Source organism: Cyprinodon tularosa, unplaced genomic scaffold, assembly GCF_016077235.1.
Source record: "Cyprinodon tularosa strain WSP-4 unplaced genomic scaffold, ASM1607723v1 ctg726, whole genome shotgun sequence".
In the NCBI taxonomy this organism is placed as follows: domain Eukaryota; kingdom Metazoa; phylum Chordata; class Actinopteri; order Cyprinodontiformes; family Cyprinodontidae; genus Cyprinodon; species Cyprinodon tularosa.
Window position 1 is genome coordinate 277615 of NW_024039481.1, and position 16217 is coordinate 293831.

At 38.3% G+C, this 16217-nt stretch overlaps 1 protein-coding gene across 1 annotated transcript; it reads right to left on the minus strand.

Moving 5' to 3' along the window:
* Positions 1 to 1591: 1591 nt before the first annotated feature.
* On the minus strand, positions 1592 to 15165 carry LOC119772702. The gene is made up of 4 exons (XM_038269243.1): positions 15030 to 15165; positions 9317 to 9492; positions 6158 to 7001; positions 1592 to 2271 (listed from the first exon to the last, which is right to left on the minus strand). Exons 1-4 carry the CDS (start codon positions 15163 to 15165, stop codon positions 1592 to 1594), a joined length of 1836 nt encoding a protein of 611 aa, XP_038125171.1.
* Positions 15166 to 16217: the final 1052 nt, after the last annotated feature.

The following is a 16217-nucleotide window of genomic DNA, read 5'->3' on the forward strand; positions in this document are numbered from 1 at the left end:
TAACTTCCTCTTCAGTGTTTTTCTACATTGAATAAACCTGTTAAAATTTTACCCTTGGTCTCTGAGTGGTTCTCTGCATGTGGGTCAGATCTCTAAAACCAATTATGAAATTGTAAATTGGTGCTATGGAAATAAACTGAATTGAATTGGAACAGCCATTTCCCTACGACTTTAGTAGACCTCAACCCCTTGAACCCTACGGACCCACCGGCGGGTCCAGCTGCTACATGACCTCGTAGTTTTACCAAACCCCCAGTATTGATGTAAAAAACATATTTGGCACAGTTTGGTGACATTTATGGCTAAATGTGCCAAAATGGCCTCTCCGCCTAAGAAATTTCTCACTAATACCATTCTAAAATGAATATGATTCATCTGATTGAGTCCAAATTTGGTATATTTTTACACAACATTTAGATTTAAAAGTCTGTACTACTTTTTTGTGCTATAAATAATATTTTGGTAGTGTTTTGCAATGTTTATTTCAAAGAAAATGTTGGCGGGGTTCAAAAAATGCAAAACATTTTGTATTTTGTCCCTAATATTTCAGGCAGGGTCAAAGCTACAATGGTGCTGACACCAGAAAACCATTCTATGACATCTTACCTTTACAGAGGTACCAAAAGTTTTTTTCTTAAATTTAATAGCTGTGAGGCTATAAGTTATTTACTTTTGTGTGTTTTTGTCAGGCAGAAATTTATTTATACCCCCTTAGGGTGTAAGAGGTTAAAGAAATAGTACACCCAAAACATGATTAGCCTTCATTTTCTACTCACCCCCATTCTGAACAACACTCTGGAGTACTTTTTTGATATCTCAAATGCATCTGGAGATCTGGGAGGCTTCTTGCTGTCTGCTGACATTCAAATAATGGAGGTCTATGGCGCCCGAGGCAGAAAGGTCCATAAAAGTCCACAAAAAAACGTGTCAATATTCCTCCATACTGCTCGTCCAATGTATTCCAAGTGTCCTGAGTGGATAGCGTCCAGAATTTACTCGAAACGAAGTCATTTAGAATGTTTTTAGAGCATAAACAGTAGTGTATAGGATTTCCTGCGAGTTCACGAGTCTAAGGAAACCGCGGCAGACCAAACCAGATGAAATTGCGCATTCAGCTCGGCAAAGAACTCATGCTCAACCAACTCAGGACACTTGGAATACATTGGACGAGCAGTATGGAGGAATATTTACACGTTTTTTGTGGACTTTTATGGACCTTTCTGTCTCGGGCACAATAGACCTCCATTATTTGAATGTCAGCAGACAGCAAGAAGCCTCCCAGATCTCCAGATGCATTTGAGATATTAAAAAAGTACTCCAGAGTGTTGTTCAGCATGGGGGTGAGTAGAAAATGAAGGCTAATCCTGTTTTGGGTGTACTATTCCTTTAAGGTTTTGTTGTTAGCCTCTGCCAAAAAACTTAAAATGAGTCGTAATCCAGAGTAGCCTTTCCAAAAAAAATTTGTTAAAATCTATCAAAAAAATGACTCATCAGACCTAGAAATATCTTTCTTCTTTGGCATCACAGTGGACAGACCTACAGCCTAAACTTCAGGAGCTACCAAGAAGCAGGAGCAATTACAACACTGCTGTTACAGAGTGGTTGTAGAGTGTCGAGCTGTGAATGAGCGCAGGCGGTGAGGATGAGTGTGAGTGTGTTTGTTAATCAGACTGTGAACAGCCAGTCTGTACCTGGCAGACATCAGGTTGTAAAGTAACGGATTGACCGCGGCACTGAGGTAGAAGAGAACAGAAGAAACCAGCGTGAAATACTGAGACAAGTAATACAGAAAGTAAATGTTAGCGTCTTGGTGAGAGTGTGTGTTGTTGAGGATGGTGTCATTGTTTGTGACATAAATGTACAGGTCGGTGGGTGTGGTGGTAGCGAAAGGTTTGGGACTTAGAGAAAATGGCGTCCTGTTTGGCATTTTGTGCGTGGTACTGTTGTAAAATTTACATTTTGTCTTAGTGGTCTCTAGAGGTGAGTCTTTGGCACACATGTCACAGAATATTTCGTGTGCCTCTGGGAGAGTTTCCACCTCTTCCATGTGAGAGAGGGAATCAGGGAAATGAGTTTTTGAGTCAGAGTGTCCAAAGGGTTCTTGATCCGTGTGAATGTCTCTGCTACGGACGCTGACATTCGTGGAAAAGTAGGAAGTAGCGTCCATATAGGTGTCTTGCTTCTCAGCACCAGAGCCGAGCGAAAGGGTCAATATGGTCCGACCAACGTGGAAGGGAAGCCAGCAGAGCACAAATGCCAAGACGATAACTCCTGGTGCAATAAAGATAGAGACAACAAAGAATATTAGAGGTTGCAGTGATCCAACAGTTAAACCATCTGTTGTCCCTATATAATTAAGTTGACAGTTGACACATACAGTATAAATCCTTGAACCTTTTAGAGAATTTTAAGCAGCTGTTTTTGTCCATAACATATCGTTTAGATCCACAGTAAAAGTTTAGGGAAACTTCTTCACATCACCCATTACTAACAGTGCTTTAAGCTGTAGACACCGTATGTTTTTGACAATTATTTTGAGCTAAAAGATGAAAAAGCTTTTGAGCCTTTATGACACTACCTACCCTCTAATTATAAGTATCAAATTGGTTGTTTGCATAATTACTAAACATTCGTTTATTTGTGATGCATCTGGACTGAATTCAGTAAATTCTGTTGTAATGTCACAAGCTGGCATGATTTCCTCTGCTCTTTTTGAAATGTTGTTCTGTTTGCTCAGAATTAAGTAAGATTACAATAGCAAAGATTGCAGTACAACAAAACAAGGTCAAGGTCTTACAAGGTGACCTTGAAGAGAACAACCTGTTACAGAAAACAGAAAAAGGTACGGCAACCTTAAGCTCTCTCCTTAATAACCTCAGAACAAACCAGCTGCTAAGCCAACAACATTTATAGTAACTGATGATGCTTGTGAATGACTTTAAATGCTTTTGCAACGAGAAAAACCCTGATATATAGAAGGTTGGTTGTAGCATGCTGTCTGAAACCTCAAAGAGTATCACACAGATCACAGAATCATATCCAACTTTAAAGAACCTAGTCATTTACATCGGATAACAGAATGATGTTGCTAAGAGGCAGTAACAGTTATTGAAGGGAGATGTGATTAATCTACTGAACACTTTGAAACAGATACATTTTAAAGTGTTCATTAGTGGCCCCGTCTTTAGCAGAGTTTCCTAGTAGGGATGTCCCGATCCCGATCTCAAGATCGGATCGGCCCGATCTTTTCTTTTTTTCCTGTGATTGGAGCTCGGCTACATTACCTGACTAGTCGCGCTGATCTTTACGGCAACTGCCGTAAAGTACACGCTAGTTACGGTTGACAGTAGTTGCGCAATACAAACACCCGCGGCGGTGCAAAGCTGGTTGTTTAGTTGTTTTTAGGACTACATACGTATTTGTTCATAACTAAAGAATGGTCTTGTTGATTTTGATCATGTTTCAGTGATCATGCTACTTTTAAGTTGAAGTTCCAACGTTTTGAATTCATTTGACTGAATTCTGTTTACATTTTAAGTTGGCTTTAGATGTTTCAAATTAATTTACTTAAATGTGACTATTTGTCAATCTGTTTACACCATATTTAAGATGAGGAAATGCATTTTATATTTGCCCAGTGATCAGTGCACTTTATTTTTATTGACTTTATGGCAGCCTACGTTAAGCATTTATAAGCTAAAAGTGGATCTTGGATAGCACTTTCTTTTGGATACAGTAATACTGTACCAAGTCAGAGTTTTTCTTTTTACTTTTGTCTAAAATATTAAATTGAAGCTGACCTTTAATTCTGGGTAAGATTTTTATTTCATGGGATTTACAATAATAATAGTAATGCTTTTTGATAAAATATTAGTCTAATAAAAAGTTGTGTTACTTGCTCAAAATATATTTGAGTTTGATCAATTTCAATACTAAAGGCAAAATATTGGATCAGGACTCAAAATCGGATCGGAATTGGGGTTAAAAGATCAGATAAGGATCGGAGGCCTAAAACGCTGATCGGGACATCCCTATTTCCTACCATTGGATTTATTGATAACATTAATATCTTCTGGGAAGAGAGACACCTCGTCAAGAGAGACGGATTTTACTTGAATAGAGCAGGTTAAAAACTTTGGTGTCAAACTTTTCTGCTCCCTGAACAAACTACGATATGAATGAAAGCAGATAAAGAGTTTCCCTGATGATAAACGTCACTCTGCTGAGGACGTGGAATGGGGGAAAAAACAGAATGAATAAATAATAAAGAAGATAATAGGCATCGACTGATTGACTCGAGGGCAGTTTTTTCACACCAAGCATGCTTGTAGAGAGAGTAGAGAGGAAAACTGCCTTTTAACAGGAAGAAACCTTCAGCAGAACCAGGCTCACCTGTCCACCTGAGCGAGCGAATAAGCTTTAGGTCTCTGCAGCAGTTTGGTTAAGGTCTTTGGGTCTTTCTGCATGGAGTTTGCATGTTCTCCTTGAGCATGCTCCCCAGGTACTCCGGCTACGTCCCACAGTCCAAAAACATGATTGTTAGATTAATTTGCTCCTCTAAATTCATCGTGGGTGTGAATGTGTGGTTGTTTTTCTCTTTGTTGCCCTACGATAGAGTGGTGTGGAGATAGACATGGGGCGACAGTGGCGTTGGATGTAGGAGTTTGCCCTGTAATCGGAGGGTTGACGGTTCAAGCCCCGACTCTGACTTTCATTGTCGTTGTGTCCTTGGGCAAGACACTTCACCTGCATTGTCTACTGATGGTGGTCAGAGGGCCCGGTGGCGCCAGTGTACGGCAGCCTCGCTTCTGTCAGTGAGCCCCAGGGCAGCTGTGGCTACAATGTAGCTTGCCACCATCAGTGTGTGAGTGTGTGTGTGAATGGGTGAATGAATGTAGTGTAAAGCGCTTTGGTCAAGTCTCCTAACTTGAATAAAGGCGCTATATAAGTACATGCCATTTACCATTTACCATTTACCATAGACATCTGCACCCCTCCGCTTGGGACGGAAAATGGATGGATGGATTTTACCCTGTTTTAAAGAGAAAATGAAAAGGTCTAACAAACTAACTTAATTGCTGAGATTTTGTCTTACTTAATATAATCCATAATTATATTACAAATGTAAAAAATATAAATGTAAAAATGAAAACAAAGCTTTTTGGTATAACTTTTTGGCCGCCATGATGCAGTCCCTGATATCTCAGTAGGTGGTGTAGCTTATCTCTGGTACCCTCTTCAAGCGTCCACCTGGCCAATGCCTGTTCCCTGGCTAAAAATCATCGGTTGTTATCATTAAAAACTCAGCCTTAACTGGATGCATCCTAACCTCCATTTAACTGAAACCTGGACATTCTTTGCAGTTCCAGTCCTTGCACCTGGATCCCCGCTCTTTTTACGGGGATCCAGGTGGACAACCAGGTGGCGTGGTCTGCGCTGTTATTCCACGTGACAATGCAAAGAGGGACAATCACAAACTAGCTTTTTGCCGAGGCGATGAGGAAGTGGGGGCAAGTTTGTGCGACAACGGGGGGACATGAGGGTAAAAAAGAGGGGGGATCCAGGTGGAAAAAGGGTCCCAGCGTTCTCGTGCACCTCACTCTTCTAGCTGGTCCATCTTCACAAGTCGTTTTCCACAATGGCGGTCATACAAATGGTAGGTACCAAACAGGAAATACGCATAGTGTAGACCGGATGTAGATTTGACCAATCAGATGCCTCTTGTCTGTGGCACTGTCTGCGGTCGCAATTCTGGAGAGGTGCACCAGAGTGTCCTTGGCAGGCGGGGGCACATTTCCATTGAATGCGACACACACACAGACGACCTGGTTTCTGAGTATAAATCGGTCATATCAGGGCAACTTTGGGATTTTCTGTCTACTTAATCACTTTCCAACGTATAGACAGTAAGTGACTATTTCTAAAGCTTGGAATAAAATGATGACCGCCAATAATTTTGTAGTCATTCTAATTATGTAGAAACATATTTAACAATGAATGCATTCAAATACATGGTTGGAAATGTTTTGAATGCTAAATAAATGTTATTTATACTTTTAAAGGAGAAATCAGAATTGCCTAAATCAGTATCTGTTGGGAAATGTTTTACAAATGGAACATTTTTTTTTGTATCAGTCAAATGATTGTGTTTGTTTACCTAACATTTTCACAGTGCTACGGTGACTCTGATCTCTTCTGCTGCTCTTTGGGCGGAGCCAAAGAGTCCGTCCAATGAGGGTGTAAACCAATCCAAGGATGCAAAGAGGAACCAGGAAGTACACATAGGAGAGAATCATCATGGCTGATGAGAGGCCTGAGGATATGGCGTACTGTGTACAGCGGCACTCTCTCCTATCAGTTTCTCCATCAGCTATGTCACCGCTTCCTCCTCCCTCATCTTCTTTCATTTTGTTTTGCTGATCTTTCTCAAATTCAATCTTTTTTTCCTCTTCAATAGACTCTTCAGCGTTTTCAGTTTCATCTTTCATTTCATTGGTATCCCCTCGTTTCCATGCATGTTTTGATCTGCTTTTTCTGTCTTCAAACCGTTTAAAGTCTGTCACGTCTTTATCCCAGCCTTCGTTGTTTTTGTCTCCCATATTTATTTCCTCTAATCGTGGATCCAGCAAAGCCATGAGTGCACCTCCTCTTTCCCCTCCACTCATCTTCATTGCTCCCTGTTCTCCCTCTCCTCCCATCCATCCTCCTTCCTCCTTCCACTGGCTTAGGCTGAAGTCCTCTCTCCCAACATCCTCCACTCCGACCATGATTAACACAGGTGAAGCACTGACAGCTGCCCCCAGCCACAGGCAGCCAATGATGACCCTGGTTCTCCTGCGTGTCACAGCGGTTTTAGCCGTGATCGGCCAGCATACTGCCAGGTACCTCTCCAGGGAGAGGAAGGTGATGTGGAGGATGGTGCAGAAGGTGCAGCATTCTGAAAGGAACATAGTCAGCTTACATGCAAGGTCTCCCAGTGGCCAAGGTCTGGGTCTCCAGAGCTGGAAAAGACAGAATGTACATCTGATTAGTTAAGACGATGATAAACATGTAGGTATGAAAAAAGCATACAATGGTTATAAAAAAAAAAAAAGAATGTGAATACCTTTTTATTACACCGCTGTTACTCTCATACAATTTAGATCGATTCAGTGGGTTAAACCCATTACCCCTGTCCTAACAACCCAACCTTTTTCAACAGCTAAACAAATAAAATTTAACACCACTGAAATACATATGGAAATAATTTAACTAAAATCAACTTTAAATAATAAAACTATTACATCTAAAATGTAATTATTTAAATCCAACTGTTTTGTAATTGCGTCACAAAATTCATTATTACTATCAATACATTTCTGTCAAACAATGCCTCTAAAATTAAGTCCTTCATGCAATTCATTTCTACCACATCACCCCCACATTTACATTGCCCCCCGACTTTGGGAACCACTGTATCAGTGTATTATACTACTATATAAATATATACAGTATATACCAGCAGTTATTTGGGTTAGTCATCAATAATTGTTCAAGGGATTTATCTTTGAAATTGATTTAGTAACCAAATAATTGTTCCTGGGTTGTGGAGGGGCCGGTTCCCATCTCTGGCAGTATACGGGTGACAGGAGGGGTACATCCTGGGCAGGGCAACACAGAGACAAACAACCATGCACACACTCACACCTAAAGATAATTAACCCAACAGTCATGTTTTTGGACAGTGGGAGAGAACCCATGCATGCAAAGGGAGAACATGCAAACTCCATGCAGAAAGACCACAGGCCAGGAATCAAACCCACAGCTTTCTTGCAGCAAAGCAACAGCGCTACCCATTGCGTCACCCTGCAGCCCCTGTACAGGCTCTAAATTGGGCCATTTGTTGAATGAATTATTAAGCCAAAACTGTACAAGGATATGAACATTTACAGTAGCATTTGAAATGGAAGACCAGATCTTTGCCAGTAAATATGCTGTATCCAAAACTCAAATGGAAAAATGAGCATAAGTTAAGTGCTTTAACCATTAACAATGCCTTTTAGATGTGTTTATAACCTTTACATCAGAGGTCTTTGTTGGGTTCATCAAATGTAGGTTTTTGCAAAAGAAGAACTGAAATACATCATTATCGATACAATTTCTGCAGAAAGGAGAGACAGTTGAACCCCAAACTCAAACACACTGTCTCCCACTGGACCTCCTCCGCAGAGCATTTATTAACAGAACATGACACATGGTTACAAACAGAGTATTGTTCTGACAGAACAATTGATCAGTTCATGAAGACAGAATGCTCCATCAGAATGACAAGGCAGGATGGTCTCCTGACTGAATCATGAGACAGGAGTGGAGCATCCCCTTGCAAAAATTTTTTATAAGCACACATTAATTTTATAATCATTATTGAATAAACCTAACAGTCTTCAACAGGGTGTCCGCGGCTCCTAGGAGGTCCACGAAGGTACTGCATCAGAGTCGCAAATAATTTTTTTTTTTATATTCCTCCCTTGCATTTTTTTCCACTAGTTTAAATGTCTTCTGTCTAAACATTAACATCAATTCAACACACTGAAGTAAACAGATGAATGGAGGCAGAAGATGTCTTTCACAGGAGCTTTTTAAAGCCGACCACTGTGTCATTCACAACACCTGTCCCCTTAATGAGGAATCAGAATCAGAAATACTTTAATAATCCCAGGGAGAAATTACTTTCATTACATGACTCCATCTGTAATATAGTGACTACAGGACCAGTTTGATATAACACAGTTTCATACAATAAATATAATCAGGGGGTCCCCGCTCCATCCCGCCATTAATTTTGGAGTCCTTGGCCTGAAAAAACATTGAAGACCCCTGCTTCAAGTTTTAAACTCATTTTCTGATTTCACCACTAGAATTGAACTTTTAGGCCTAAACACAAAATACCATAGGGTATTAGTTAACATTGCTTTTAATCTTAAACAAACTTGCTTTTCTTCTTGACTTTCAAGCTGTGGAGAGATATTTGAAGAAAACCCTTCCTAGAGACTGTTGTGGTGTTTACATTGCATCAATACAGATGCTCTCTAATGAAGAGTTAATTAAGAAAAGTTGGTGAAAACTTCTGTCTGTTGATGTGCAACACTGAGTCCGATGAACAACCAGAGACCCAGCATTAGTGGTTCTACCGATCATCAACTTATTTTTATGTGGAAAACTTAAAAAAAAGAAGTTTGCACATCTGTTCCTTTCTTTAAATAGAGATGCCCGCCTGAAAATATTTCATATATGATCTTGTATATGTGTAGACAGAACAAGCATGCAGAGAGAGTACCTTATAGAGATCCAGAGGCAGCAGAAGGAGGATCAGCAGATCGCTGACAGCCATGCTGCTCAGGTATAGATATGTAGAGCTTCTCATATGTGGGCGGAGCCAGACCACCAGTATGGTTAATATGTTCCCAAGAAGGCCAAATAACATCAGTGGAATATAGATCACAGTCACACAAACTGAAACAAGAGAATAAAGTGCTTTTGTAATAAAATGTTTAAATAATGTTTAATTAATAATTAATAAAAGTTTCTCACAGACTAATGAATTAGGTGTTTACAACCTGTTGAGTGTATTTTTTTTTTTACAAATAGATCAAATTTGGAGTTAAAATCAATTATAACTCTTCAGAGACTGATGCCCAAAGTTACCATTTCGTTAGTTATTCCTTCTGCTTCCATTTGCTGCTTAAATGATCATTCCTTATAATTAAAAATACCACCTTATGCAATATTTAACAGGTAAAAGGTTGAGCTAAACACAATACTGAACCGCAGTCTGTTCAACTGGAATATTGCACAGCAGAAAATCAATTCTTTAAAATGTTTTTTTTTATATATAACCTATCAGAAATATTTGGTAGAGTACTCAGTTTAAAAATACCATATATTTGTATTTTGCATAATAATAGATTTGACCTTTTGATGCCTTTACATCATGCGTATCTTTAGGTGCTGAAGTGCATTGATTCATACATTTAGTAATGTCAGGGTTAGGTTGAGATTTTGACGACCCAAATGCAAGGAGGCAGAGGTCAGTTTCAACTCAGAGGTGAGTTGAAGATTCAAGCAACTGAGGCAGGAATCCAAAAATCCAACATGAAAATGTAAAACAAACCAGAACCATGGAGACGAGAGTGGAAAACAAGCATGAGGAGCCAGGGAACGAGGAGGAAGCAGCACTGAGGAACTGCACAGGTAAAGTATTTATGGCTGACTGAACAAAGAGAGGACTAACGAGCTGATTGGGAGCAGAAGAGAACAGAGGCTTCTAGAAGGAGCTGGGAAAAGGGGAAAACAAACACAAGAGGGCAACAGATAACAACAAAAAAACCTACTGTATGAACTCAATACATCCAGAAAACACAACAATATATGAATTAAGCCAATAAAATTAGAGAACAAAGAAAAACATGATCAACGTGAAACTGAAAACTCAAAGAAAACTTAACAGAACCAAGACTGTGACAAGTAATGGCAGAAAGAAAGAAAGAAAGAAAGAAAGAAAGAAAGAAAGAAAGAAAGAAAGAAAGAAAGAAAGAAAGAAAGAAAGAAAGAAACAAAGAAAGAAAGAAACAAAGAAAGAAAGAAACAAAGAAAGAAAGAAAGAAAGAAACAAAGAAAGAAAGAAACAAAGAAAGAAACAAAGAAAGGAAATGGAAATATATAGATTATTTAATAATATAAATCATTTAAATTTAGAATTATAACTTAATGAAGTAGCTTTCACATACAATATGACTTATTGTTCAAGTGATTTTAAATCTTGTGCATCTTGCTTTGATCTTAGTCCTTCTTGGACTAACCATTAATTGAGATCTAAGGGACCATTCATGATTAATATGGATATGGATTCAGACTCTCTCTTGTGGATCAGATATTGACTTGACGATTACGTTTGTAACAAAACCTCTCTTAAAGGTTTCTCAATTATCACTTTAGGGAATAATTTAGAAATAGGATGGAGAGTTTGTTCCCATTTCCTCAGATCGCAGAAAATTCCTTAGTTGTGATCAATGATTTCTAATAAGGAGAAACTATGCAATTATTACATTTTCATAATGAGATTTTTCATTAAGAAGTTAGAAAGTAGTTAATGGAAGTCATGCACTGTCAGCTTCTCTTTGGCTGGCTGACATTACACAGGAAGTTGAAATATTGGTTATTTAACAAAGTGATGATGTTTCAGCTGGATCAACATGAGCTAAAACGGGTAGCTGAGCTTCTGCTTAATAGCTTTACATCTAAACTAATGAAAAAAAAAAATAAAGTCTGAACTACATTTGATAATCTGTAGTTCACAACCAAAAAAAACTAAAACAATAGGAAAACAGTGACCTAGACGTTGACTCTTTGTCCTTTGAAGATAATGGAGACAAATAAAGATGTGGGTCTAAAACCAAAGAGGAAGCCTCAGCTTTTAACTAGTGTTGCGTTGATGTCATTTTTTGGCCCCTATACCTGGCTGAGCAGTATTGGTCTATACCGACACCATCTGTTTGAAACTGATGTATGTGTGTGTATATGAAGAACTGCATACTACTTGGATGTAAATTAATTGCCATCATGCAAGGGTGTAACTTTGTGATGAAAGTTGGTGGGGACACTCTAAGGGTGGGGGCTGATGGACCTACAGTTACCCGAACGATTTCATTAGGTTTTTGTATTTTCCAAAAATGAGCTCAACATTATATCTATTGAATTCTTTCCTATTGTTGAGAACACAAGAGAACCATAACACACTGATATTCATATTAATAGATAGTTAGAGATATGTCTTTTAGTGCATTACATTACAGGGCCCAAAAACATTAATGTATAAAATAAATAATGAATAACAGCCGATTCTGATGCCAAAATCGCTATATCCCTAGTATGTACAATTTCAGTTCCATCCATCCATCCATCCAGAAAGATATGGATATGCTTCATTTTAAATGTAGCATATCATAGATTTTTGTTTTAAACCTTCTGGTAAACTTGAATATGTTTTTAAGCGTGTTGCATATCCTAGTAAATCTGTTTAATCTTCAAATCTGCAGCTCTCCCTACTTCTCTCTGTGCTCTGTTTAAAAAGATTTATGAACCTCTTGACTAATATAATGATGCCAGAAACAGCATTTCAAGATATGTAGAAGCTCTGCAGTCTGATTCTGTCTGTACAATAAGAGAACATTTTAACCTGTAACTGGGAGTCATGGTCTTTCTGAGAAGCCAAACTTTTTTAACTAGTAAAGAAGAACAAACTATGTTTTCTCAAGCTTCTTGCATTATAACACTAACTTGTATAAACTTACAATCTGTTGCCATTTTTAGCTGGAAAACCTCGGTATGTCAAAGAAAAATATTTTTCAGTGGTATGATAAAAAATTTTTAACCAACCCTTCTCCTAACTTTTACTTAAACATAAAAGTAGCTGCTGGTTAATATTCACTGAGTGCTGCTGTGTGTCTCTCCTCCAACCACGTAGCTACTTTGTACGCAGTGTAATGCGACCACAAATTAGACGTCTCAAAGTGACAGATTCAATAATGTTAGATTGAGAGGCGGGACACGGGAGCAGCGCGAGAGGGGGAAAAAAAATGGTCTCAAAACGCTCTGAAAACAGGAAGCTGCACCCAACCTCTGTTACCTTTGGCTAAAGTAAATGAGCGGAAAGGGGGGAAAAAAGCGAAAACTATTGGTGGAGGATATGTCCAGCCCAGTCCTTCACAAAGTTACGCCTGTGCCATCATGGTTTTGTCAAGCTGCTGCCTACCTTTTTGAAGCAAGAAAAATACTTATACAAATGAATCCAGTAGAACTTTTTACAGTGGAATCCGCTTATAGTGGTCACGGATATAGTAATCAACCGCTTATATAGATCAAAGGGCTTGGGACAGAATAATTTCAACACAAATGCTGTTTAATTTATTTTATTTTTTATAATTTGTTTATAGTAATCAAGAAATCCGCTTATATGGTAGTGTTCATTTTTGGCCATTTTATGAATGTAAACATGTGCAAAAATAATTAATAACTGGGTCGAAAGTGATGACAGCACTCTGATGTGAGAGTCCGTGACGGATGAGGACATCATAACTTTGAACTTTTACATCATTTTGAAAAAGAAGTGAACTCGGTGTTGGACACACTCTGATCCAGGGAACATAGATAAATATGTGAAGTGATTTCTTAATGCAGTGCAGCAGATTCGCAACACAAAACATAGTTAGGCTACTTCTAATTCTAACTCCTATGCAGTTATCTTCTATGTTGTTGTTCTATGAAACCGTTTGTTTCAAACTTCAGACTGTTTAAAAAAGTGCACCTCCGGCACCATGGTACTGTAATAAAATTCAGTAAATGCGGAAGCTATCCGTTTCATTCAATTTTTCTCATTGAAAAACCACACAAATGGCATTTAGATGATATTCTGCATGAAAAATAATTGTAATAATGGTAAATTCGGATATAGTAATCAACCCTTTATAGTGTTCAAATTGGCTCTGGACCAACGTGATCAATATAAGCGGATTCCACTGTATTGGCTACCTGGAATGGGTGACAATATCTGAATAAACTTTTGGCTCTCAAAATGCTATCGGTGCCCTATTTGTTAGTACTCGCCCATACCGATGCCGCCATTTTAGTGCTGGATCGGGGCCCGATACTGGTATCGGTATTGGTGTAACACTACTTGTAACAGCAGCAAATGCTACAAGATGACAAACAAAATGGATCAATGTTAGCATTGAGGCTAACTTTTCCAGGCTAACTATTAACAGCTAACTGCTCAAAGCTAATGCCTCTGTAAGAGCCATATGATCAAAATAAGCAATTACTAATGTGGCAGCAGCACACGGCTTTGACACCTGGGTGGTGGGTGTGTCTAAGGTGGGCATGAGTGTCACTAAGCCATGAATGGGAGTCATTCTGGCGCGCTGAATTTTGTATTTATGAGGAAGCGGGCGCGCCGTAGGTGGTCGTAATTTCTGTTGACCGTGCTATATTGTCGCTTTATTGTTGGCATCATAGTATGGTTTAGCCTGGTCAGTATGTGTCAGTCAATGAAAAATCTGGATTATGACGGTCAAATGGAATAAATCGGTGATTGCAATTACAAGAAGCGGCTTGGAGTGTTTTGAAGCGCATGTATGACAGTTGATGAAATCATCGCGTTAATCCAGTGCGGCCCTCTACAACACCGCTGGTTAGCCGAAAAACTAGCTCTGAGCTACATGGGTGATTTTAATGAGTCTACACTTGATGTTTTCTAGTGTAGAGTATAAAATACTTTGTCTAAACATGAATGAGATTATTCTTTAATGAACAGCGAAAATAAAAATGACAGTTTTAGATTTTGTGTCAGACTTAGTTATTAAAAAGCAAGAACCTTTTAGGCATAAGAACAACAATTGTGTTTATAGCACAATATCTGAACTAGTTACACTGATTACAAATTCATTACATTGTAACTCTATGGAAATAAAACATACAAAAACAAGGGGGGAATCTTGGACTTAACATAAACAAGTTGTCACACACACACATTTGAGCCATTTGTGATATTAAATTCCCACAGCAGAAAGCGATATAATAGTATATTGTGTGTAAAGCTGCTGAAAATCGTACCTGAAACAAGGGATTTTTCTTTGAAAATTAGAATCAGTTTCTTAGTTAAAAAAAAAAACAGAGTAAAATGGAAACACAATAATAGAACAGTTCATTCGGCCCCAATTCCTTCATCAGTGACACATAAAAAAAGTAAACTTCAAATTCTAACAAATATTTACATTTAACATTATTACATTTGTATTAAATTATGCAAAATAGTGCGATAATTGAAACTTGTTTCCTTATTTTAGTAAGACTTGTATTTCTTTCGACTAATTTAGTCCTCACTTTCTTCACATGTTCAAAAAAATGAAATAAAAATGAGGAAGCCTATCAACAGGCATCTTGATTTGGCTTTTTAACTTTCTGAAAGACTAGAGACCTATTTTTTCTCTACCCACCTAACTCGATTAGTCCAAAGGTAGGTTCCTCCAAATAGCAGTCTTGGTTTAAGCAATCCTCCTGGAAGCTTGATGCTAAGTTGCAATTTTTTCCTTCACAGCCACTGCTCATATCTTCCAAGTGTGTCAGATCCATGCTGGTCCACAGATGGGGTTAGATTGGCATGAGAAGGCAGAGGGGGAGCAGTGTATCCCCCAGGATACGGACACTGTGACGCACACTAATGGATTTCCTATGACACTCGATGACCACCAGCAATGAAGGGGAAGTGCTTTCTGGACTGAAGACAGGGAGACAAAAACACCAAAAAAAATATCCTCCTATATTACCTACTGTAGTGGTTACAAAACCTCAAACTAATGAGGAAACACTTAATATGTTTTTAGTTCACATGTATTTAAACAAGAAATTCCACATAAAAAAAGAGGAAGCTACTTATCTGTATTTTTGGTGAACCTCTACTGAATTAATATGGCGTTTTAATAAAGTCAGTTGATATTAATTTAGAGGAAACTAACTAGTCTTTCCAACTTATGTTTTTTTTTTTGTGTGTTATCTTTATTTTAAACTTGATTAATATACACTGAGTGAGGGGGATACATAATATGCTGGTTGTGAGGGATTTGCACAAACCAGCCAGAAAACCACAGAAAACTTTCAAAAAAGGTCTTAATTTATTTCTAAAAAGGTGTTCAAAAATGATAAACAGGGCCAAAAAACAGAAGTCAACAAAACAGACTTCCATTCAGGTACCAACATAAAGAACTCAAGCAAAAACTGACCTGTCAAACAAGACATGTGGGAAACTTAAATAGTGACCACTGTTGACACACAAGGTGGATAACTCACAGACAAACTAAGAAATAAATAAATTTAATCAAACAGATAAATGCTGACCGGACACTAAGTACATTAATTTAACAAATTAACAAAAACTAACCGAAACAAGCAATATCTAAACAAATGATAGACAAATTTTCCTTCCTATTGCAACAAATGATGCGACCCAGGGTTGGAAGTTATGTGTTCAACCAATGTTTTGGCTAAACCAACCAATCTAATTTGGCAGCGTTTCTACCCAATCTATATTTTTATTAGGGCAAGTCAATAAAAATCAGTCACATTAGCCACAAAAATACACAAATTTCAAAACTCTAAGGCAGGTCTTGAACCATACACCACAAGTG